Source organism: Eupeodes corollae, chromosome 2 (genome assembly GCF_945859685.1).
Source record: "Eupeodes corollae chromosome 2, idEupCoro1.1, whole genome shotgun sequence".
NCBI classification, from domain to species: Eukaryota; Metazoa; Arthropoda; class Insecta; order Diptera; family Syrphidae; genus Eupeodes; species Eupeodes corollae.
The window spans coordinates 134,204,246-134,230,276 of NC_079148.1; the positions used below are offsets into that span (position 1 = coordinate 134,204,246).

A 26,031-nucleotide genomic window follows, 5' to 3' on the forward strand; every position below is an offset into this window, starting at 1 on the left:
TAATTTATTACAGTACCTCGATATTGGCGAAGATATGAATGTACCTGATGACTTTACACAAAGTGAAATGCAAAGTGGGATGTGGTGGCGACATCTAGCGGCTGGTGGAATAGCTGGAGCTGTTTCGCGCACTTGTACAGCTCCTTTAGATAGGATAAAAGTATTTTTGCAGGTAAGAAAAGGATTTTTCTTTTTTAGTTTTTGTATTGTTGTTGTTGTTGTTGTTTTTGTCTCAACTTAATTAAGTTCAAGGATATGAGGCGACATCGACAACGACATCGACATCCACTTCGACATTGTCGACAGTGACAGAGACAGCTTTCAATTAATTAATTTATTCATGACGATGAGTTATCGATTCTTTTCTTTTCGTACTTTCTCTTAAGTGAACGTCCCATGTGATTGTTTCTATCTTTTATTTATAGAGAAATATTTAATTTAAAAAAAAGCTCTGTCTCTTGTCGTAGACGTTATGAAAATGAATAGACTTTGTACTCAATATGAACTGAAAGGAGTGTTGAACACAAGTTCATTGTAGTATATACGAAAAAGAACTAAGCAAACAAAATTAATTAGTCGAATCTCCTTAACTGAAAGTAAACTTCACGTTTCAGAATTAAATGGAAACAAAACTGATCACTCCCAATTATTGTGACCTTTGTTCAGAATTTGTAAAAACCGTTAGAATAAGTAATAATACAAATTTATTTACAAACATGTCTGCTGACTTCATACCGACAAAAATGTTAAACCGACACTCTTAGAAGATTTAATTCCCAAAATTTAGTTCTATTTTAATTTGACAGTTCCTAAAAGTCAATGGTCGCATTCACAAAGCTAGTGGCTACGTGTCAAAATTCAACTAGCTTTGTGAATGCAAAACTACACTACAAAGCTAGTCAATCTGGAACTGTCATATTATTGACAAATGCAAATATATAAAATAAGAAAAATTTGTATTTGATAACTTCTGTGTTTTTAAATTCAATAAAATCAAATTTAAGACACAATTTGATTGATTAATATTTGTATTTAAATATTGAACAATTTATTTCATTTTGAATTTGTGTTACTTTACCGAGCAGCTGATTGTGAAACGTCAAAATCATTCTCCACTAACTTTATAGCCGAATTTTTTACAATACGTCGGAGGGGAAATTTCAACTACTTTTTTAGTAAGATTTAGCCAATCAGAATCCCTTGATTACGTAGCCACTAGCTTTGTGAATGCATCCAATTCTATGTTCTTTTGACACTTCTCAACAATCTGTTCTATGTTTTTATTCCTGAAAATCAAGAAAACAAAATCTCTTTCCAAGATCTCGGTGAGAAGAGAATTAATTTCATCGAGTAAAAAAAGATTGTACTTTTCTGTTCATGAAAAAATGGTTGAACAATTCTCATGTAATCCATTTTAAAAGCTTTAAAAAGACATATTTATGTAGTTAATAGAGTCACATGCCATATCTAATTGGTTTCTTCTTTGTTTTATAACTATTAAAATAGCAGTTCAATAATTGATTTCCAATAAGCTTAAATTTGATTGATCGCAACAACCAAATTATTTAATAATGTTTTTATCATAAGAATAAATTCTATGTTTTTAACTACAATTAATTGTTGTTTTTTTTTTTGAATTTCTAGGTCCAAACATACAAAGCAAAAATCTCAGATAGTTTAAGTTACATGCTGAAGGAGGGCGGTACACGTAGTATGTGGCGAGGAAATGGCATCAATGTTCTCAAAATCGCTCCCGAATCAGCTCTCAAATTTGCTGCCTATGAAAAAATCAAACGGCTAATACGAGGTGATGAAAAAAGACAAATGACCATAAGCGAAAGATTTCTAGCCGGTGCATGCGCCGGAGGTATTAGCCAAACAGTCATCTATCCCATGGAAGTATTAAAAACTCGCCTGGCGCTTCGAAAAACTGGCCAATACACTGGTATAGCCGATGCAGCAAAGAAAATATACTCCCGAGAGGGTTTGCGCAGCTTCTATCGCGGCTACATTCCAAATATGCTTGGCATCATACCATATGCTGGCATTGATTTAGCCGTTTATGAAACGCTAAAGAAAAAATATCTTAGCACACACAACAATGCCGAAAATGAGCAGCCAAATTTCATGGTGCTTTTAGCGTGTGGAAGTGCATCTAGTACACTCGGTCAGGTGTGTTCGTATCCATTGGCATTGGTTAGAACACGACTACAAGCTCAAGGTATAATTTATTTATTTTTTTTTTTTGAATATTTTTCACTAAAACTCACTCTTTTATTTGCAGTCGTAAGGAAAAGCAAAGCCATTTCAGTTGATTCGACTGTTGCAGCTACACTTAAAACAACTGATGACAATATGCTGGATGTCTTCAGGCGAATTCTTCGAACCGAAGGAGTTTGTGGTCTCTATCGCGGTATAACGCCAAATTTCATCAAAGTCCTGCCAGCTGTATCTATAAGTTATGTCGTGTACGAGTACACAAGTCGAGCATTGGGTGTCAATATGACGTGATTTAATCACATCACAATAATGCTCTCTAGCTTTAAAGATAAAAACCCAAGTGATACTATGATTATTTATTTTTATTAATATAGTAGCAATTTTATTTAAAAAAAAACTAAAGAAAATAATATTTAAAAAAAAAAAAAGAAAGAAGAAACAAAAACAAAAAAAACTTAACAAAAAACATAACATAACATAACGAAACCATAGATATAACAAAGAAAAAATACATTTTTGACTTTTCTTTTAGAATAAAATTTAAAAGTAAAAATAAAATGTTTTTGTTCTTTCTTTTGAAAATGCATTTGACAATGCAATGTGCGGTAAAGACGTCCATTGCTAAAAGCACTTCACCTTATTCCTTAAAGAAAACAAAAACATTAAAAACTGAAGGCCAGAGATGAGATGAAGGCCAGTATGAATAAAGGGGTACGTCTTAGATAACGCTTAAGCTCAGGCTATATCCGTAAAAACGAAAGTATTTTTGAGTATGAAACTCGAAATACAACAATTTGAGACTAAATTATAAATGCTATAATGTAAGAAGAAAAAAAATAAGTAAAATCCAATACGTTCTCAATTTTATTCATACGGTCCAAAACAAACTAAAAAATTAGCTCAAGTTAAAAATGTTAAGTTTTTTTTTTGTTTAAATAAAAATATGTAATATTTAACTCTTCCTCTCCTTAAATGCTAAAAACGACTAACTACACCCGCAGAGTTGCAAAAGAAATATACAAAATACAAGTCATGCCTTTCAAATAAAAAAAAAGAGAAATATTCTAAAAACTAATATTGGTTTAACCAAATAAATTAATGTGTATTAACTATTTATAATTTTCTATTAATTTATTTTTAGTTTTTTTTTCTCCTCAAAACAAACAAACAAAATTTTACATTAGAAATATGCATCCATAAGATATGTGCTGGATAAGAAGATACAAAAAAAAGAGTATGAATCATTTGGTGGTTAAACAATTTGTAGATCTTTTGTATTCATTAGTTCGTCACATAGTGACAATATTTTCTTTTAATTTGTACTTTAATGTATTTTTTATTGATTAGGTATTTATACACTTTTATTAATTCAAATGCGTGTAAAAACAACAAAAAACAAAAATGAAAAACAAACATTAAAACTAAGTTTATGGTAATAATTTATTAAATTAATTATTATCCTTTTAAACATAAGAAATAATAAATGAATAGGAAATCATAGTGTTGAAGAGAAATGCAAAGAAATGTTTAGCTATAGTAAAAAAGCATTTTTATTTTCGTTTTGTTTTATTGGTATTGAAAGTACGAAAAAAAATATATCAAGAAAATAAAATGCTTTAATCAAATTAAAAATATGAATAAATATTTTGACGTGCTGAAATCAGGAATTATTTTATGTTGTTTTTATTTGTTTTGGTTTTGGATATTTTTTATTCTCTTCAAGTACAATTATTAATGTTCCTGTTTTTTTGAAAATTTTGATTTGAAATTAAAGGTTTAGTTTAAAAAAGATCATTTTTAAAAAGGGTGTTAAATGTTCATCTGCCATGAATAGTGTGGCTTTATTTATTATTGTGGGTAAGTAAAGAATCTGGAAAGATAATGACCTTTATAACGATTTTCATTTAAATACAACGACAGTAAAACGAAGAAAATAATAAGCGATGAGAGTTAGGTTTCATTTAAACAATTGTCGCTTTTAAATCAAAATGACAACCAGGCTTAAAGATTCTTTACTAAACACATTTTTCAAATGCCTTTCGATCAAATAAAAGCCGCATTTGATGGAAGAGATTCGAAATAATGGTTTAACGCCATTTGCAAAACGTAACATCATTCAATTGACGGTGTGGTGTACCCCTTAATAATTTAAATAGAATTTTTGGTTTGTGAAAAAGTCGATTAGCCTCACATTAAATACAAAATTTATATGGTGCGTGCTTTTCCAATCTTCTGAATAAGATTTTGTGGAGTTAAAAACGCTTTCGAACAGAAATCATCAGTATAAGCATTCAATTTAAGTACATCCGGTTTTATTTGTTTTGTGGTTTTGAAAACGACATTTCCTGCACACAAATGTAAACACATTCTTCCTATCTTTTTATCATTTTGCGAATTTTATTTTGAAGCAAGTCATTTTTTTTCTATGCAGCTTTTGATATAAAAAACAAATTGTTTTCAGTTTTTTTTGACAATTAAATCAAACAATATGTTTCAAATATTCAGATATTAAGCAATTAAAAATATAATTCCTTCATCGTAAAAGTAATTTAGCCTGGTAATGGTTTATTTTCTTCAACAATAAAATCAAAAAATATTAAGAGATACAAAAAAAAACAAACAAATTAGAACTATATTAATAAATTTAAATAAAATAATATTAAAATGTATTGTTCTTAGATAGCCTTTATTAAATTTTTTTCAATAATAATTAAGACAAAAGAAAATGAAGAACTCTGAAACATGTAAAACTATTTTAAATATAATATTAATAATTAAAACAATTAACTACATAGACATACAACATTGTATTTGAATAAAAGCAACTTTATTATTTAACAACAAAATACCTACCTTAAAAAATGTGTTTTCAAAAAAGTTTATTAATAGACACACTTTATTTCTTAATTGATATCCCAAATATAATTCTAATTTTTGTACACAATTATTAATGTTGTTACACTAATTAATTCATACAAATATAAAATAAAGCCAGTTGTGATTTAATTTTCAATAATACCTTATATGCAACAAATAAAAATCAAATCTTCGATTATATGATAATGTTATAAATAAATGGTCAAATAAAATTTTTCGTTTAAAAAAAATGATTGCTTGGTTTATCTTTTGGTTGTACTTTATAAAGAACTATTCAGCCTTATCACAGGCCCGGTCGTAATAGATTCGTGGCACAAACACCGACAAAAAAAGTATAATTGCTGCCGTCGTACAAAACAAATTTTGAAAAATTGTTTGCGATAAGCTTTCGATTTTATTAAAAGAGACTATATGCCCATTTCAACCCGGATTTGTATCCGGGATATCAACTTCTACAAATCTTAAAAATATCAAGTCGATGTGTTATACACGGATTTTTGCCAAAGCATTTGACGGAGTTCACCATAAAATTTTAATTCATAAACTAGGAAAAATTGGTATATATTCGATCGTCTCAAATCCAATAGATAATTCCTCGGGTGTTCCTTAAGGTAGCCATCTTGGACCACTTTTGTTTCTTATATTCATAAATGATGTACCTGATTTTCTCTTAAAATCCTTTTCCTTGATGTTTGTCGATGATCTCTTTCTGAGAAGCATTAAGGATCCGTGTGCTTCTTCAAGAAGATCTTCAAAGCTTATCAACATGGTGTAAAATCAACAAATTAAACCTCAGCATCTATAAATGTCAATGTTTTTCATTTCCCGCCGCTTTCTCCTTTTGTATATGATTATCATATTGAGAATAAAGTTCTCGATTGAGTCTCAGCCAAAAAAGATCTGGGATTTATTTTTGACTCTAAAATCAACTTCGCTAGTCATTTAGAATTCATAATTGGAATTTTTTTTTGCAACTCAAAAGGTCTAAGTGATCCCTATACATTAAAAACGCTTTACATTGCTTATGTTAGATCAGTTCTGGAGTACTGCTTTGTGGTATGGAATCCGTTTTACAAAACTCATTCTGTTAGAATTGAAAAAAATCTAAGAAAATTTTTGTTTATAAACTTAGATGGATCGTTTCACGGCAAAATCCTCATTCAAACCCTCCAAGTGGGTGCCAGGCGGGCAATGATCACCACAGTAGTCCTGTGCGTTTTTGGCAGGATGGTGATTAGCTAAGGTTGAGTTGGATCGCTGAATTGTTGTAACTCCTCAATAGTGCAACGTTCGGAAACCCAATTTAATCATGATTTAGAGGTTCCTAATTTCAGTGGTGGTGTGAGCGTACTAGTACGAAAACCGTGCCGAAGAATGAAACCAGCCGTTAACGAGCTATTTCGGATGCTGTGGCAAGGTCCGTCATATTTCTGCCTTACCCCGGCAAGCGGCTCTGCCGGGGCTGACCGTCTTTCCGCACTACTCGTGGGAATAAAATGAAAAATTTTGAGAATAAACAAACAAACAAAACTATAATAAAACAAAAAAATCGCACCAAGGCTGCCAATGCGGTCACATCACCTGAAAAAGCTGTCGAGCCAAATCAGGTGTGTGAATGTGTTGTCAACCCTGTGGTTGCTACTAGTGGCGAGAGTCCTTCTCCCTCTACTAGCCGCAACCTTTACTTGAAGGAATTACCCGTCAGTGGAACAGCTGTGACGCTCGGCAGTCCCAAGGGCGGCAATTCCACACCCCACCTCTTCCCCGCCTCTGTGGATGGTAACATCTCTCATGATCATTGGGCAGAGGTCAAGGCTCACCTCGGTTTCAGGATGGTACCAAAATCGTATCAAACTCATCGCCTGTGGTGATCAGAGATCTTTCGATCTATGGCTTGCCAGAAGTCTGGCCGGGTGCCAAGCTCGAGGTTGTTGCAAGGGAGAATATTCCTTGTCGGCCAAGAGCACGTATAATGGTCCCGGCTCTTCACAACTGTCCAGACATGGTCATGAAACTGATCAAAACAAGTAATCCGGACCTGCCTACTCACGACTGAAAAGTACCAAAGGCTGAGAAGGATACAGTGGGTCACTATAGATCGGCTCTCGTGCTGATCAATAGGGAATCACTGGCTCCACTGGCCGCGACCAAAGGCGTGATTAGGTATGGTTTTGATAAAATCATGATCCGTATATACAAAAAAGATGAAGATGGGCTAAACACGACCCCCACAGAAGCCTCTTCAGCGGAGGGAAGCGCTTCATTGGCAACGAAAATGGAAGTCGATGCAACACCAAAAGTGGAACCATCGACATCCACAGCTCCAAATGAGCTATCCGACGTGGAGGCTAAAACTACAGTCGACAGTAACTCCGACATGGAGACTGAAGACGACATCTTAGGCATCACCCGGAGTGAGGAAGACCTGCTTAGGTCCTCCTCAGACGAGGAAAACGCCGACAAAACAGTAGTGGAGGTTGATCTGACTAATAGTAGCAATGCTGCGATTAGTACAGATTAATCTCCATCACGCCATCATGGCCACGAACAACCTGATACTTTGACTGCATATGAACAAGGAAGACATCGTCTTAATACAGGAGCCGTGGGTCTCAAACTCCATCATCAGAGGTCTCAGGACTCCTGGCTATAAAATATTGTATGCATCTTAGAAAGGTGAACCAAGGTCATGCATGTTAGTAAAAAATAATTTGAACATATTTTTACTCCCCAATTACAGCGACAAGGACACCACCACCGCTGTCCTAACAACGGATAAAGCCACCTACTGGCTCATATCCTCCTACCTTGGCCACGACAGCCCAATTCCAGGAAACACCTTGAGGAAAGCAATTGCGGACGCGCAATCGAAAAAAGTTGGTCTCCTAATTGGTTCAGACGCTAACGCCCATCACACGGTATGGGGTAGCTCTGATATAAATGAGAGAGGTGAGTACTTATTTGATTATTTACTAAGCACTAACCTACTCATAAGTAATATTGGTAATGAACCCACTTTTGTAACCAAGAATAGGAAAGAAGTACTTGATATTACACTTACCTCTGACTCGATCCACAATATGATTTCAAACTGGCATGTCTCAAAAGAGAATTCCTTCTCTGACCACAAATACATTCAGTTTGATCTCAAAGATGTAGCAAATACATCTACGGGATTTCGAAATCACCGGAATACAAACTGGGTGCGTTATAGGGAGGTACTAGCACAACTGCTTAATCACTTCTTAAAAGCTCCTCCAGTAAAGATGAACTAGACCTTTCTGTAAATCATCTCACCGAAGCCTTAAATGAATCAATGAGATCTTCATGCCCTGTAACCGTTTTAAAGGGTAAAAAGAAACCTTATTGGTGGCGTAAAGAACTAGAACCATTCAGAAAGAGCTGTCGCAAACTCTTCAACAGATCTAAGTACACTAGATCTCCTTCTGACTGGGACTTATACAAACAAGCTCTAAAGCAATATAAAAAAGAATTAAGAAAGAGTAAGGTCTTCTTGGAGAAATTTTTGTGGTGAAATAGAAAATACTTCAGAAGCTTCAAGACTCAGGAAAATTCTCTCAAAAAGTCCAACAATACCCAGTGCTTTAAAGACAGAAACAGGCACGTGGACTATCACAGATGAAGAATCTCTTAATCTGTTATTAGACACCCACTTTCCAGGTAGTTCTAACATACTCAACGACTTACCATCAGAGTCTCAAGCTTCTACAAGCGATTTATTTGATCTAATAACTGCAATGGGCCATAGACAGCTTTGATCCATATAAATCTCCAGGACCAGACGGAATCATTCCGGCCGAACTACAAAAATGCTCAGACATGATTATTCCACCATTGGAAATCATTCTGACAAGCTGTGTAAGGTTGAGATATATTCCCAAAACCTGGAGAATGGCAAAAGTAGTCTTCATTCCCAAAGCAGGGAAACCTTCACACGTTAACCCTAAAGATCTACGACCAATCAGCCTAACATCCTTCCTTCTTAAAACCTTGGAAAGATTGATTGAAATTTATATCAGACATAATTTAAAACCATGTCTCATTTCCACAGCTCAACATGCTTACTCTAAGGGAAAATCAGTAGAATCAGCACTTCACTCGCTGGTACGTATTATTGAATATTCCCTCGAATACAAAAAAAATATAATCTGGTAGCGTTCCTAGATATTGAAGGAGCTTTTAAAAACGTCAGTTACCAGGCGATCACAACAGCAATTAATTAGAATTTAGAGAAATTAGAGAAATCACTCATAGATCTTATAAATCTCATGCTCAAAAGCAGGACAATAATTTCTAACATGAGAAGTTTTACTACCACCAGATCGGTGAATCGAGGCACTCCCCCAGGTGGAGTCCTTTCGCCTCTTTTATGGAACATAATAGTAAACGACCTACTTACAGCATTGGAAGCAGAGGGTTTCAAGGTGATTGCTGACGACGTTGCGATATCCGTATCTGGGAAGCACCCCCAAGTTCTCGAGGAACTCCTACACAATGCCCTAAACAGGCTAAGCAATGTGGATTGGACGTCAACCCACACAAAACAGAATTAATACTCTTTTCGAGAAGATATAAAATTCCTCAGATTAGCCCACCCAAGATTAAAGGATTACCATTAAGCTTTTCCGATCAAACTAAATATTTGGGCCTCATTTTAAACAAAAAACTAAATTGGAAGGCAAATATTGATGAAAGAGTCAAAAAGGCTACTGTAGCGCTTTTTCTTGTAAAAAGGCTATAGGATCAAAATGGGACTTCTCCCCAAAAATAACCCACTGGCTATACACTTCGGAAATCAGGCCGATACTCATTTATGGAGCCGTCGTATGGTGGACCGCACTGGACAAGATAGTAAATCTAAATAAGCTCATTAAAGTCCAGCGGTCAGCAGGTATGCGCATCACAGGAGCACTTCGCACAACACCAACCGAAGCACTTCTATACTGACGGTTCAAAAACCGATCACGGAGTTGGAAGTGGTATCTTTTCAGAACAACTGAATCTCAGTCTATCCTATAGACTTCCCAATCAATGTAGTGTATTCCAGGTAGAAGTAATGGCGATTAAAGAAGCACTATCCTGGCTCAAAGAAAACGTTATATCTTGTAAGGATATACGAATCTTCTCAGACAGCCATGCCGCTCTTAAATCTCTCGCGTCTGTCTCCACAAACTCTCGAACAGTCCACGATTGTCAATCATCTCTGAATGAGATGACGGAACAGTTTAACATTCACCTCATTTGGGTGCCGAGCCACAGAGACATTCCAAAAACGGAACACTTCTGCCTTATGTTAGACAAAAACATAACATAGGAACACCACTTGCTACATGCAAATATCTTCTCAAGCAATATGCTCTAGAAACAACAAATGCTAGATGGTCACAAAGTACCACCACCACAAGCAAAAAAGAAAAATTCGGAATTCATTCCGATCTCAAAATCTTTGCCAACGCCGTATTGGTATCGTCCTTCCGCAATGAATCTCAAAACGGCTGCCAATCTGCCGAAATTAGTATTTATGTGTGGCAATGGGCAGGTTCAGGCGACAAAAGAGACTTGAAAGTAAGGCAAGTTTCTTGCATCTGATTGGCCAGCTAACAAAAATTGCCTTCCAATTAAGGCAACTTTGTTGGAAAGTTGACTGGAAAGTTAAAATCTGCTCAAGTAAAAATGACAGCTAATCAATTATTGTCATTTAACTGAAAGCTGAACTTAATCCTTCCTGTAAAATGGTTCCTTGTCAATTTTGAAAAAAAAAAACTAATATTTCTTTACAATGCAAACGACAAATCGTAATGGACTTGTAGCTTTTCTAAATAGTGTTTTGTAGACAATAATGTGTTTGGTAGTTCTTAATGAACTTAAAGTAGAGATTCTGATTTTGAAATTCATGACACTTGGAAAACTAATTAGTTGCCTTGGTCAAAATTTACGTTCAAAAAATTAAGTTGACTGCAAATGAAGTCCCTTATGTTGCTCGAACCTGCCCTATGTCGGGGCTTATGATGATGGGACTCGTTACGAGGGACTCTGTGATAGTGGTGATTATTTCTTAAATACCTTCATTTATGTATATCAAAGCCTTGATCTTGTAAACACTACTTGGAAATTATATTATACAAGTCTTTTTTAACATCGAAAAAATACAAGGAAGGTAAATGTTTGCTTCTTGTATTTTATATGCAAAAGATATAAAAATTTGTAATAAAACATAATGCTTCTTTTGGACCCACTTACAAGATACAATACTTTCAAGTAGCTCGGATTTAAGTAGTGTCGAGAAAAATATAACACACATACGATACAGTGTCCTTTTCAAAAAAAGCTGATATTACTCACAGGCGCCAAATAAAAGAGTCCCAGTTATGAAAATAATATTCTGTAATAATTATAAATTTCTTGAAAACATTTTAACCCAACGTTAAATATAAAAATTCGTCAAAAATCTCACAAACTAAAAATTCAAATTAAATTGTTAAAAAATCTATTTACTCATATTTTTAAAACAACACAGGTTGTAAATTTAAATTATTTCTTAAAAGTTGTTCCCGTACTAGCTAAACAAGTCCTCAATGAGTCTTGAGCAATCAAAGTATCCTTATGGGGTAGAACAGCAATTTCATAAAATTGATCGATGGCCTCCTTGAACAGATCTATCGCACTTTCTGCATCCTGATTCTGGGAAGTAATCAAATTGTAAGATAAAGCACAACTTTTTTTCTCGATATAAACACAAACCTTCATCGCATTTGCAGCTTCTCGGTACATCTCCTCGACTTTAATTAACTTAACAATGCTTTCTTTGAGCGAAACATTTTTTCGACATCTAGCACATCGAACATCTTTGGCAAGATCCTTAGGAAAGCGCAAAACTGACCCACACGTTCCAGACGGGCACCAAAATCGAACCTGCTTATCGAGTTTCTGCAATGTTGGCCAATTTTCCTTGCAACAATCACAACTGCAGTCAAATAAATATCGTCCACGCAAAGCTCGTTGGCGCTCTTTAAGATTCATTTTCGTAAACACAGGCCCGTAGTTTTCTGCTACGATTTGATTTGGCTTATGAGGACGTGTTGCAGCTAAAACAATTCGTTTTCCCACAAAATATCTCGCGACGGTTGGCCAACATTCATGATTGAAATACGACCCAGCTGGATAAAGACCAGCTCCGACGTAGATAACTTTGGATCCATCGAAACGGTGCTCGTCTGTGACAAGTGTTTCATAGATCTCATGAGCGTTAAATTGTAGAACTTGCAAAAGTCCCAATAAAGCAGTTGCAACTTTTAACTCCAAAGCGGTGGGATTGACACCTTCAGTCTTGCGATGCCCAAAGTAATTTGCTTTCTGCAAGCAGCGCATTAGAAAACCTGCCATTAAACTTCTTTGCAAAAAGTCATCGGCTTTTCTCGACTCAACGTGTGCACAGAGATTCTCAATCAAATTGTTAGCTACACTTAATCCCTGTTCAACCCCAGCTCTAGCTTGAGTGAAGACACGCAGAGCAATATAGCACAAAATAGACATTCCAGATCCTGAAAATTTGAACTTTGAATTACATTCTATCTTCCAATGGTGTGTTTTTTTCAGGAACTTACCAATAAACAAATCCATAAAAGCACATTCAAACCTGTGGTATGACGAGCAAGCTTCTCCCATGCACTGTGCTGAACAAAATGCAATTCCTGAACAGTTTAAGCACGGAACCGGAGTGATCAGTCTGAAAATATCTGAATTAGTTTTCAATACAAGTGTGAAATTGATGAGATACTTTTACCTCTCAAAGCAATTGTGGCAGTGACTTCCAAAGAAATTCGGAAGCAGACAAGCTGCTATCGGATCTTCAGATAACACAACATCACCAGTTTTCAATTCATTATTGGCAACAATGAACTTTCCCTTATCCGCACTCTCAACCAATTTTACTAGATTTGAAGTTCCAAGTAAGCTCGGATTTTCTCCTCCACTTGGATTGGGTTTTTTCAAATCTGTTTTGTTTGGGGTGGTTTTCCTAATGCCTGCAATTTCCTGACGGCACACATCGATTTTAGAACTATCTGGGGCAAGTTTTTCAGCTATCTTCAAGGAAATTTCCACTTTTGCTGATTCACCCATGCCTTAGAGAAGAACATCATGAGTACACGAGCAATTGGAGAATATGAAAACAAAGACTCTGAGTGAACTTACATGCATAGGCTTTAGCCATTTTAAGATAGTAATCAACACTTGATTTGGACTCAACGCCATAATTTGCTGCTAACTTGAGATCGCTTAAAGCTGCTTCACCATTGCCCATGTCAAGAAGTATGAGAGCTCTTGTCCAAAACGCCAAAGCCAAAGTGAGGCCTCCATCAACTGAAAGGTCAATGTCTGTTAAGAAAAAAGTTTGTTAAATCTTTGAGCCATTTCATCAAATCATTAAATCGATTATATATATTTTGAAAAATCTCAAATACGGTGGATACACTGTGGCGTAGACGTATTATTTTTTAAATGTTCTAACTAAACATCAGATTTAAAAGCAGGTACTTAAATTTTAATATGTAAATCCGTAACCAAGTTACGTATTTTGAAAGACCTTAATGATCCTTAAAACTATATAAGACTTCATGATGAACGAATTCCGCCAAATGTTGAAAGACACCATTAAGAATGAAAGTATTTGAGGATATTAATCGGCTTAAAAAGCAAAACGAACCCCTAAAAGAAGAGATAATAACTCTAAATGAGTATAAGACAGCAAACGAAAAGAAAACCGACATTTTTGATAAACATATACAGAAAAAATAATCTTATATTTCAAGGATTTGGGACGCAAAAAGTAGATTACGGAGCAGTTCGCGATTTATGTGAAAAGGTCTTAGGAATTACACAGAAGAAAAGGTCTTAGGAATTCCCGAGATGGCGCCTACAGTTCCAGTAAGGTTGAACTACTTAGTGAACACCTTATAGACTTTCTTCGACTTATTCGGAGCCCAGGCCTATAAGGAGCGGTTTTATCCGGCTCCCCATCCTTGGAGTTATACTTAGGATCTGGCCGTCCTTCCAGGTTGGGGGTTGTGCTGTCGGTCGGGGTGACTTCCTGGCCACGTGAAAAATATTTTTAGTTTCGAAGCACCAACAAGCCTTGGATACAGACGGATTCACTGTTGACAACCCACACAAACGAAATAAGGACAACGAACTTCGGATATGTACGTGGAATGTTAGGTCCCTTAACAGACCACGAGCAGCCGAACAATTAGCGGAAGCCCTAAACTGCTGCAAGGCAGATATTACCGCCATCCAAGGAGTGCGGAGCGAGACGTTCTGGTAGCTAGTACGCATTTCACGCATATTAATATCAAGAAGGGGACATGGAAATCTCCTGATCAATCAACCGTCAACCAGATTGACCACATTCCGATCGACGCACGACACTTCTCCAGTATCCAGGTTATCCGAACATTCCGAGAGGCCAACATTGACTCGGACCACTACCTCGTTGTAGCCAAGGTACGGCTACGGATATCACGATCCAAGCCAAAACAAGGAAGTACTGTGGGAAGATTCGACGTTAGACGGCTACAATCGCAAGGGACTGCTATGTCCTTTTCCGATCGAGTCTCTAGTAACCTCTTAAGGAGTCCTATGCTGCCTGCATTAAGCATTGAAAACCGGTGGCAACATTGCCTTGCAGCCATCAGAAATGCCGCCTCTGAAGTGCTAGGTTTCACACCGCCACAACAGCGAAACCCATGGTTTGACAACGAATGCCGGCAAGCGCATGCAGCGAAACAAGAGGCATACAAAACGGATCAGAGAAGGATCAGAGCTGCTCGCGAGCTCTAGGAGCAGAAGAGGAGAGAAGAACACCTGCTTCTTAGATGGAAAAAAAGAGAGCATGAGAAGCGCGCGATCGAGGAGATAGAGGGATGTCACAACATTAATCAGGTTCGTAAATTTTACCAAAAGGTAAAAAAAACCACCCAAGGGTTCCAGCCACGAACCGAAGCCTGTAAAGACGATCAGGGGAACATCGTAGTAGAACCGCAGTCAATGCTGAAAATATGGAAAGATCACTTCTCCAAATTATATAACGGCGATGACGAACCGAATTCCGCTGTAAGGGAGATAGAACCACTCAACCTCGGCGACGCAGATCAACAATTCCGCCTACCCGACCTCGACGAAGTGAAGATACCTATATCTAAGCTGAAGTCAAACAAAGCTGCTGGAGCTGACGGCATCGCTGCCGAACTATTCAAAGCAGCAGGCGATGACTTGGTACGGAGCATGTACCAACTCATCGCAAAATATGGTCGGAAGAAAGCATGCCCGATGAGTGGAATCTCAGTATAGTGTGCCCGATACATAAGAAAGGAGACCCTCTAAACTGCGCCAACTACAGAGGCATCAGTCTCCTTAACATTGCGTATAAGATCCTCTCTGCCGTATTAAGTGGACGTCTGAAGCCATTCGTCAACAACCTGATTGGTCCTTATCAGTGTGGTTTCAGACCAGGAAAGTCCACTATCGACCAAATATTCACACTACCCACCATCTCTTTATCGATTTTAAAGCCGCGTACGACAGCATCCATAGGGAAGAGCTCTACTGAGCAATGTCTAGTTTTGGCATCCCTGTCAAACTTATCCGTTTGTGCAGAATGACGATGGAGAATGCACGCTGCTCTATATGAAGGTCGGAAAAGATCTTACCGATGCATTTGATGTCAAAAAAGGTTTAAGACAAGGCGATACACTGTCATGCGACTTCTTCAACATCGTTCTGGAAAGAATTGTGCAAAACTCAACCATCGACACTAGAGGCACAATCTTCCAAAGGTCCATCCAATTACTCGGATACGCAGATGATATTGAAATAATTGGAAGATCAAAGCTTGATGTCAGTGGAGCGTTTTTGAGCATTGCGACGGAAGCGAAGAAGATGGGTTTAGTGGTCAATGAAGGCAAGACCAAGTATATGCTGTCATCAAAAAAGGACACTGAACAACGACGTCTTAGACAAAACGTCACCATGGACTGCTATAACTTTGAGGTAGTTAAGTTAAGGCACCGCTTTTAATACAGACAACAACACCAGCGCTGATATCAAACGAAAAATAACTCTTGCAAATCGCTGCTTCTTTGAACTTAGAAGGCAATTGAGAAGTAAAGTCCTCTCTCGAGCATGTAAAATCACCATCTATAAGACACTCATCATCCCGGTTGTCATTTATGGCGCTGAGGCCTGGAATCTGTCAAAGAAAGATGAGAGCGTCTTAGGATGCTTCGAGAGAAAAATTCTTCGGGTGATTTTTGGTCCCGTACGCATAGATGGAGAATGGAGGAGAAGGTATAACGACGAACTGTACGGGCTGTACAGCGGCACTGACCTAGTTAGCAGAATTAAAGTCCAACGGCTTAGATGGCTAGGTCATGTAGAGCGGATGGACATCAACGTTCCAGCCCAGAAAGTCTTTGAATCCAATCCTGAGGGACGGCGCAGTAGAGGAAGACCGCGACTCAGGTGCGCACCCAGGTGGGAGAGGACCTCAACCAACTTGGCGTGCGAAACTGGAGACAACTAGCTAGGGACCGAGCTGGCTGGAGACGCATGTTGTTGAGGCCCAGGTCCGCCCCGGACTGTAGCGCCACCTTAAGTAAGTAAGTTGTCTTAAATAAGCTCAAAGAATGGGACGTTGGTCTCAAGATGTTTAAATATGTAAAACTAGACGAAGCTTAAATTTTACGTGGAATAGGTTTATCCCTATAAAGATGTCAAATTAACTTCTAAGATCGATATCTTCAACGCGGTAACCAGGGTTATTCTCGGTTATGGAGCACAAGTATGGGGAGGCTTACAACATGATGAAGTGGAAAAGATGATAAGATACTCGTATTTCTACAAAAAAAAGTACTGGGTCTGCCAAGTGTGACGTCTAACTATGTCTTGAACCTTGAATGCCAGTTGAAACCTGTCTTTGAGTACACGATGAGATGTCATATGTACTATGTGGGAAGAGGGCTCAGTGCTTACGCAAATAACAGGTTACAAAAATTTTTCAAGAAGTATTCGCCAAGAAACATTAGGAAGTAGTTCACTTGATATGAACGCTATAATAGATTTCTTAAATGGAATAAAGGATTGGAACTGCATCATCGAATAATTACAAATGTAACCGATAGTGTAAATCATCCTTAGGATCAATATAACTTATTGAGCAAGGAAATCCCTCTTGCTCAAAGGTATAACAGTTTAGAGTAGGACTGTACAAAGCAGCTCGTCAAGTTAGGCAGACGCATTGAGTTGAGTTCGCTTTTCGTATCTGACCTTTAAGGGCGCTTGGCGAGTAAATGCAGTGTAATATAGTGTGTAATATTTTCAGAAGTGGGATAAAGTAATCCTTTTAAGAAGTGAATAATTCCTACATTTAATTGGCCAACAAAAAGATAAGTCTACCAGTAGACTAGCAATAATAGAACATAATTTCTACAGTTGGTAAGCAAATCTTTTTACTATTTAATGAAAGAGACAGCTTGTATATAACAAACGCAAGATAGAACGAGAATTTTAAATTCAGCAGTTAAAAGAGAAAAAAACATATATTGTACACCCACGAAGTATAACAATAAATTTGAGTATCAGCCGTAAAGAGAGAGAGAGATATATACACAATCTCTAGGAAGAAGCAAACGCGTGTTTGTTTGTATAAGTAGAGTGGGAAATAATAAAAAATTGTGTATCTATTTGACTCTCTTACTCCTTAAATGTTTAAAGGGTATGTATAAATAACAAACGCGATGGATAGATACGAGTAGTATGTAGCTTGGGGAAACAATAAATGAATGAAAACGGTACTTGGCATTGTCGTTACAGTTCAGTTTTTTATTTTGATCAGTTTGGTTTGAAGATATAAGATAAATTTGTAAAGTGCAAAACGAAAATAATAAAACAAAAAGAAAGTTGTTAAATATGATGGAACGAGCAAGAAAATTACCTAGACGTTTTGTTGATGTCGAACCAGGTAAGGCTCAGATTCTTAAACTTGAATTACAACTGCAAGAGATGAAGAGGAAAAGCCTTGAACTTGAGAAAGAAGTAGCTTTATGTCTGCGGTCATCAAGCCGATCCTCACAAAATACGGCATCAAATAACCCAATATCAGCTCAAATCTCATTACCACTTGGTACAGAAGAGGTTGCAAGAATAATTCCCTTATTCAACCCATCAAATTCTTCGTCACTTAATGCTTCTCAATGGGTCGAGACAATTGAAAACATTCGTCATCTGTATGAGTGGGACGACCGCAGCACCTTCTTTTACGCGTCGCTGAGACTAGGAGAAGCTGCAACGAATTGGTTTGCTGGGTACAGGGGAGAAATAAGTACTTGGGATGAGTTTAAAATAAAAATTTTGCGTGATTTCTCTTCAGAAGAAAATTCTGCCGATGTTCACCTTAAATTTCTATCTCGACAAATATACGAAAACGAAAGTTATGTATATGAGATGGCAGCAATGGGAAAAAGAGGGAAACTAGACAATAACGCCATAATAAAATACATAATTTCCGAACTTAGAGACACCACATTAATGAGCAACTTAATAACTTCAAATTGCAGTAACATTCCCGACCTTTTGACATCAATAAAATCATTAAAAGATTTTCAAAGACAAGCAGAAACCAGACAGCGTTTTGAAAATAGTATTATTTCTAAGAATCTTCCTCGACCAGTTTTAAAAGCTAACCATAATAATTTATTTAAAATGCAATCAACTTATTCAACAAATTCATTTCCCCAAATTTGCTTTAATTGTCGTTCTCCTGGGCATTTCAAAAGCGACTGTAAGTCTGCGTACCGCGAAAAAAAATTCAAACACGCCATAACTATCCACCACCAAGACGTTTTGCTTGCGAGGGTAGAATCAATGACCGCAAACAATACCGTCCTGTTTCTTACAACTCTAAACACCAAAATTTGCAAAGCCAACGCAAAGAACCAATTTGTTATAATTGCCAAGCACCAGGTCATCTATCTCGTGACTGCAAGAAGCGTCACCACCCATTTAAAGATGATCAACGTTTCGAAGAACCACCTAGGAAAATACATCGGTAACATCGCGTCGAAGACGAAGGCGGGTTAGTAAAGAATATCGATATAGATGGTCACCCCATGAAAGTCTTTGTAGACCTAGGAAGCGATTGTAGTACTATAAAGCAATCAGAAGTACAAAATATGGGCTGGAAGGTATTATATTGCAATGCAAAGCTACAGGGTTTTGGCATGAGCTGTAACAATGCTAGGGTCAGTTGGGGTAATTGGGGACAGTTTTTGCAATTTCAAAGAGATACAAATTTGAAATTAAAAAAAAAAAAATTAATACAAGCAATTTTTAACTTCTAAAAGTGTTAAACTTATAAAATAATGAGAAGAGTTAATAATATAATGGCTAAAACACGTTGCATTGAATATTAAGTGCAATACTTTGGTGTTTTCATTTCCCCCTGAAGCGTTCCCATTTACCCCAATTTATTTTAAAATCGGGGGTAAATGAAAACGTCTTTCTGTTTTCTCTTGCTTGATATAGACTTCGGAATGGGGCAAATGTGAACATTAATGATTCTTCTATAGAATACACCCAGTCTTGTTCATTTTAATCAATGTTTCCATTTACCCCATAATTAAAAATTAATTCAGTTTAAAGGCTTATGAAAAGTGTTTTTATAGTTGGAAAACTGTGAAAAACGTAATGAAAACAATATTTGTACATTTATAAAAGTTAAACTTGTTTATTTGGAGATCAATTAAGTGTATTTTACAAAGAATGGTTAGTTTTCTTTTACACTAACACTTTTTTCAAATTTATAGTGAACTCTGCTTCCCATCATAACCATAGTTGGATTTGGGAGAGAACCAATAATTTCTTTAATATGAATTGTTTTTTTTTCGGATGGAACCAATGCAAAGGTTTTTCGGGTGGTGTCCAAGCTTTTAAGAAGAGTTATTTCAATTTTATCAATTTTCTGACATGTTTCGATTACGCACACATATTTGAATATAGATGTAAGTCTGCTTCCACCTTTGAACTGGGTCAAAGCAAATTGGCCTTTTTTAATGGTAGAATGATCCACAGGGTTTAAGTTTTCAATTTCGTCATCTTCTTCGAATTCTTCGTTCCATGGACTATCTTCATCATAAACGATATTTTTTTCCCCATCGCAGTCATCTGAACTCCAACTTGAGGATCGCCTTTTCTCAATGGGTTGACTGATTTGGCAAACTTCTTTTCTCTTAGGCTTAGGAAGTTTTTTTGTTTGTTTTTTTTCTTCGGCGTCTCTCAGTCGTTTAAGTACTTCTTCTGTTGTCAAAACTTCCCCGTATGTCATTTGTTTCAGTCTTGGTGTTGGCTTTTTCGGTTCGCTTAGAAAAATGTTTGATGTTGAAGGACTTGCTTTACAAAATAAATCGGTGATCGTATCTATTGTAGAGAAAAAAAAAACTACCGACATAAATAAAACGTATATAGGTAACTAATTAACAAATCTGGCCAAATCTACCTACATAGGTAAATACAAAAATGTCGTTATTAGTCTTACGAATCGTACCTTGTATATTTTGTTGTTCTTCTCTATGGGATGCATCAAGTTCAATAGGGTTTGTAACCATGTTCTGTTCAAATTCTAGAGGTGGCGGATATTGAATTTGCCTTTCATCTAAAACGTCATCGGAAAAGTGAGTCGAATCAATGTTATTGTCGTTAGGGCAGAAACCCAAAGGAGAGATGTATTCTGCATTGGAAACTTGTTCACTGCCTATGGTGTTGGAACAAAATTTCAAATCTTAATTAAATGAACATAAAATATGTTAAGAATTGTTTACTTTCTATTTCAAGAACGGCTTCGCTTTGTGCTGACACCATATCAGAAGCATTTAAACTTTTATGATAGTCTTGGAGAAGCTTTGACGGAAATTCACTTTCAGGAAACTTAAATCGATCAACAGGAAACAAACCAGTGCTTAGAAACCCAGAAATAATGTTGTCTGCGCTCATGGCTTCTTTCCAAGTTTCTCCGATGAATTGAGAAAACAATTGCTTACTTAAACGCATACAGCCTTTACCCATTTGTGTCTTACCATAGGCAATCAGTTTTTTTTCCCAATGGGTTTTTATTGGGCCAAAGACGCATTTATCTAAAGGTTGCATTTTGTCTGTAAGGTGGCTTGGTAGGCGCATTAATACTATATTGTTTTGCAGAGCTATTTCAATGATTTTAACACTTATGTGACTACAATGTCCATCATATACAAGCAAAGCTGACTGATTTAGGGTGGATTCTTTTGAGCGAATTTCTTTTACAAACGGAATAAAACCGTTTGCAAACCAATTGAGAAATTGTGCTTCTTCCATCCAACCATTTTTTGAGGTTGCATACAACGTTCCAGGAAACCCATCTGTTGAAGTCCACCTGGCTTGTACAGCAGCACCTTTGAAAATTATCAATGGTGGCAATACTGAACCATCCGCAGACACGCATGCCAGCACAGTTGTGGATTCGCGTCCAGATCCTCCAGAAACTCTACTCAAAGCTTTGCCTTTTACGCCTATTGCACGAATACGACTAGGATCGTGGTGAAAGCCACTTTCGTCTGCGTTGAAAACAAACTGTGGTTTATCGGCTAATTGATGTTCTTCTATTACTTTCTGGAGTTTATCATAAAAATCATAAACTACAAAGGGATTCCTTGCATCCTTCCGAACCTTTTGTAAATGTTCGGGTTTTTTTAATGAAAGTTGGGGATTGCGCTTCATAAACCCTAAGTACCAATCTTCCCCTGGAACATTGTTTTTAAAAGGTGTTTTTAAACCGCTCGCTTTAATATATTCCCCGACTAATTCCCGCATTTCTTTTTTATCACAAGGAATGCCCATTTCTGAGCGTGTTATAAGACACCGAACTATTTCATCCTCAATTTCTTTAGGAATGGCAGGTGTTCTCCCAGATCCCATTATCATGACGGGTGTTTTTCGGCCTTTTATTCTGTTGAAAATAACAGTTTTTGGAATATGATAATATTCCTCAGCCTGCCGGAATGTCATTTTTTTGTTGACAACGTCAAAAACTGCCTTTTTAAGATCAGTAATGTCGTATTGGGCAGGTGATCTCTTTTTTTCATATGTGCGGGGCATTTCTTTACACTGTATCGAATAATTAAAATAAAATTTCATTATAAAACCTGTTCTCATTTACCCCAAATTCATGTTTTCATTTACCCCCGACGTTAATTCTACTGGGGTAAATGAAAACACTTTAAATATGAGAACCTAACTACTTATTACGAGAAACTGTTTAAACAGATTACATTATTGCTATACACTACACTTGAAAAAAATACAATATTACTCACCTATTTATTTAAACACACTATAAAACAAAAAAAATTAAAGACTTAATAAATTGACTTACACTTTTTTGAGACACATTGACTTTGAAACAGAAATTTCAACTAAAAACAGAAAGAAAGGAACCCGAGGTATAATGCACCGGTTGCACGAAAATTCAAAATGTATGGCTACTATGTTTCTTGAATTTAAATTATAATTTTAACGGCAGAAATAACTGCCGTTTCCATTTACCCCATGTTTCCGTTTACCCCAACCGACCCTATAGGTAAAGTAACTAAAAACGTGACTTTGGAAATGTCTAAACAAATAGCACTGAATTACCGCCAACAATTATCTTACAGCCCTAGTACGGTTGTCAATTATCAATACGCTAATTGACATTTTTCAATGAAATTGATGAATTGGTATTATCGTTGTCTGCAATCAAAATTAATGATAAACTGTGAACGCTCTTCAGAAATTAGATCTATTGTGAATGATTCAAATTGACAGTCTTGGTATTATGGTTGTCAAAATATTTGCTGATTATCAAATTTTCAGTCAATCACAAATTCCTTGTTGATAAAATATTTTACGGATCGCGAAAGCCAAAGGCATGTCTACTATTGAACTATTTTTTGGTGAAATTGAAATTGAAGAAGAAAATACATTGGAGCAAGCAAAGATTCCAAGAAAACTACGCGATGCGTCAAATCCGATGGATTTGTCTGAGCATATGTACATGTGTAGATAAAACATCTTTTTTTAGTTACATTATAAAATCTAATTTGGCTCGCTTTTAGATTCATTCAAAACTTTAGACTTTCGAAAGAAGCCTTCCTTAATGTATTTTTAGATATAAACGATAAGTTTAAACTAACGAAAAGACAACAATCCATCCCAAACATACTAAAATTTGCAGCTGTCTTAAGATTGCTTGTAAGTTTTCCTTCATTTCAGTAGGTATTCTACTAACTTCCAGTTCTTTTTTTAAGGTTCTACCAATCTAGCGAGCTGATTTTTGTTACTTACAATTTTACTCCTACGTAAAGAAAACACTAAAATTGAATAGCACCATTAATTTATTGCAAACTACTTACATTTTTAATCCAAATCAACCAAAATAAAATTTTTCACACGAAACAAAAGCAGTCCGTTGAAAAATTATAAATGAAATTGAAACGTCAAAAGTAAATAGGCACTATTCACAATAGATTTTTGATCATTGTTCACAATGGATCAAAAAATGATCGACTGGTGTTCACAATACCAATGTATCAATCAATTGACAAAATGTTTTAATTGTCAATTAATTGATCTTTGACAACCGTAATAAGGCTGTTAATTATATTTTTGGCTTAAAAATAATTATAAATCTAGGAAAGTTTTTAGAAAAAATTGTATTGATTGCGACAGACGACAAAAGTCATTGCTGAACCCTTTTGTTTAAGGAAATAATAACACATTTGTTAAATTATTACTAAATTTTATAAGAACTAAATCAAATCAAAAAAATATAAGAAACAATTTAAAGTATGGATAAAGTGAAATAAACAACATAACTTACTTACTTACTATTTACTTACATATAATACTTGGTGACTTAATTAACTATCAAAAAGCAATTTGAACTTTAAAAAATATCGGCAACCAACCATCGGCGTTAACCAAATATCTTATGTTTTCGTAAACTATCAAAAATGTTCTCTTACACACTTCCACTCTTTCTCTTTTCCACTTACCTCTTGCTGGTGCCCTCACAACAGCTAAATTCGCCAGAGCAAGTGCTTGCTTAGGGTCATTCAAAAGATTGAATTTTTCAGCCTGTGCCCTGCGCTGGCTTGAAAATAATGCATCTTTTTGCTTATAAACAGGACGAACATTTTCCAGTACACCTAAAACTGGATCACAAATTTCCCGGTCACTGAATATCGAAAGTATGCGAGCTTGGTCGGATTTCAATTTTCCGAAATAGTTTGTTAGCCATTTTTCACCGCACGCTTCTCGCACTTCCAAATAGAATTCGTTGAAAAATCCCTTTTTATCGGATTGTACCGTGCGTACACTGCATATTTGTTGATAGGTAATATCCGAGTCCATATTTCTTTGCTATTTTTCTATTAAATTTCGTTTATTTAATAGTTTAATTTTATTTTTCAAGAAAATAATAGTATTTTTCCGAAAATAAGCCGATTTTTCAAAGTACACTTCTGGTGATGGCAATAGATTTCACAAAACTAGATCTATAAATAAGTTTACTCTAAAAATACCTTATCGCATGGTGTGTGGAGGAAAAGCTTAAATCAAACTAAGGAAAATGCACCGAGAAATTTGTAGATACATATGCCTGTTTCATAATTTGGAATTTGTATAAATTTTCCCTCTAATAAAAATAATTAGAAAAATTCGTATTTCGAAAACGTTACAGTTTTTTAAACTGCAATCAATATTTGCTGTTCTATTAATTATTTATTAGTGACAATGTAAAATTAAGATCAACACATTATTTTAAAATGTGGTTCAGAATCGAAATAAGTAATTTATTCGATAATTTTTGAAAATTACTTGCATTGTTTTGGGTTTAATCTTTTTGCAGTCTTAAAATGACAGTGTATAGGACAGGTTTAGACGGGCTGGTGGTCTGATTAGAAAGGTGCCAACAAATTGCCCACTAATTAAAGCAAATTTATAGAAAGTTGACTTGAATGTTAGTCAAGAAAATCCGCCTTACAACTACATACATTATTCAAATTGACGATTGAATTTCGTAACCTTTTAAGTCGAAAGAATTCGAAAAAAGAGGCTGGGATGCGACCCACACTGATAATTTCCCATCCCGTGTTTCGATTTGTCTAGCTTAAAAGTTTGTAGGTTTTCGTGTTGGGTTAAAAGAGTTGTTAATTGAATAATTCTTTAAAATTTTAAAATTACCAACTACATATATTTTTTATATAAGGAAATTGTTTAGTTTGAAAATCTAGTTTTGTAAAATAGATTTTTAGTCGAAAACAAATGTTTACCAATTAAAGTAGCATTTCTTATATTTTTACAAATTGGATGAATGAAATTAATTTGGGAGATAGCAAGAAGCGAACATCAAATTTACGTACTATTTTTTGTAGATTTTATTTTTTTTTATGAAAAAACGGACTGTTGTATTTTTATAAAAGAAAAAAAAACTACTGAATATCGAAGACAATATTTTATGTGAAATAAAAATAAATTTAAAGACAATATTTTTAAATTTTAAAAGCTTTTTGAGTCGTAAGTAAATTTTTATCAAGTTAGGTTTTTATTTTTTGTAAAAAAATAGATTTTCCTCAAAATTTAACTGAGTGTTGACAACAATATTTTTTAAAAGATAAAATTAGTTTAAAGCCAATACTTCAAAGTTGTGAAAATATATTTGAGTCGAAAATCAATTTTTACCAACTTTTGTTAAATTTTCTTTTAAGTTTTTATTTTTTGTAAAAAAATCTATCAAGTCGATTTTTCTTAAAATTTTACTGAAAGTCTAAAAAAAATATTTTTTTAAAGAAA

At 35.6% G+C, this 26,031-nt stretch overlaps 3 protein-coding genes across 9 annotated transcripts in view; 1 reads left to right on the plus strand and 2 right to left on the minus strand.

Annotated features, from left to right (window-relative positions):
* Positions 1–2,847, plus strand: part of LOC129946385 (calcium-binding mitochondrial carrier protein SCaMC-2-A) — a 90,832-nt gene extending 87,985 nt beyond the window's left edge. For all 7 annotated transcript variants that reach the window (XM_056056542.1, XM_056056546.1, XM_056056548.1 and 4 more), the window contains 3 exons: positions 14–172; positions 1,645–2,221; positions 2,285–2,847. In XM_056056542.1, coding sequence (XP_055912517.1) covers positions 14–172; positions 1,645–2,221; positions 2,285–2,511 — 963 coding nt within the window. In that variant the 3' untranslated portion in view covers positions 2,512–2,847. The remainder of the gene's footprint in view (positions 1–13; positions 173–1,644; positions 2,222–2,284) is intronic.
* Positions 2,848–11,582: 8,735 nt separating this feature from the next.
* Positions 11,583–24,747, minus strand: LOC129947514 (SET and MYND domain-containing protein 4). The gene is made up of 6 exons (XM_056058104.1): positions 24,234–24,747; positions 13,312–13,494; positions 12,902–13,241; positions 12,723–12,844; positions 11,860–12,659; positions 11,583–11,799 (listed from the first exon to the last, which is right to left on the minus strand). Exons 1-6 carry the CDS (start codon positions 24,589–24,591, stop codon positions 11,650–11,652), a joined length of 1,953 nt encoding a protein of 650 aa, XP_055914079.1. The 5' UTR covers positions 24,592–24,747; the 3' UTR covers positions 11,583–11,649.
* On the minus strand, positions 20,378–22,770 carry LOC129947515 (jerky protein homolog-like). Its single transcript, XM_056058105.1, has 2 exons — positions 20,714–22,770; positions 20,378–20,586 (listed from the first exon to the last, which is right to left on the minus strand). The coding sequence occupies exon 1, from the start codon at positions 22,351–22,353 to the stop codon at positions 20,953–20,955; it is 1,401 nt and encodes a 466-aa protein (XP_055914080.1). The 5' UTR covers positions 22,354–22,770; the 3' UTR covers positions 20,378–20,586; positions 20,714–20,952.
* Positions 24,748–26,031: the final 1,284 nt, after the last annotated feature.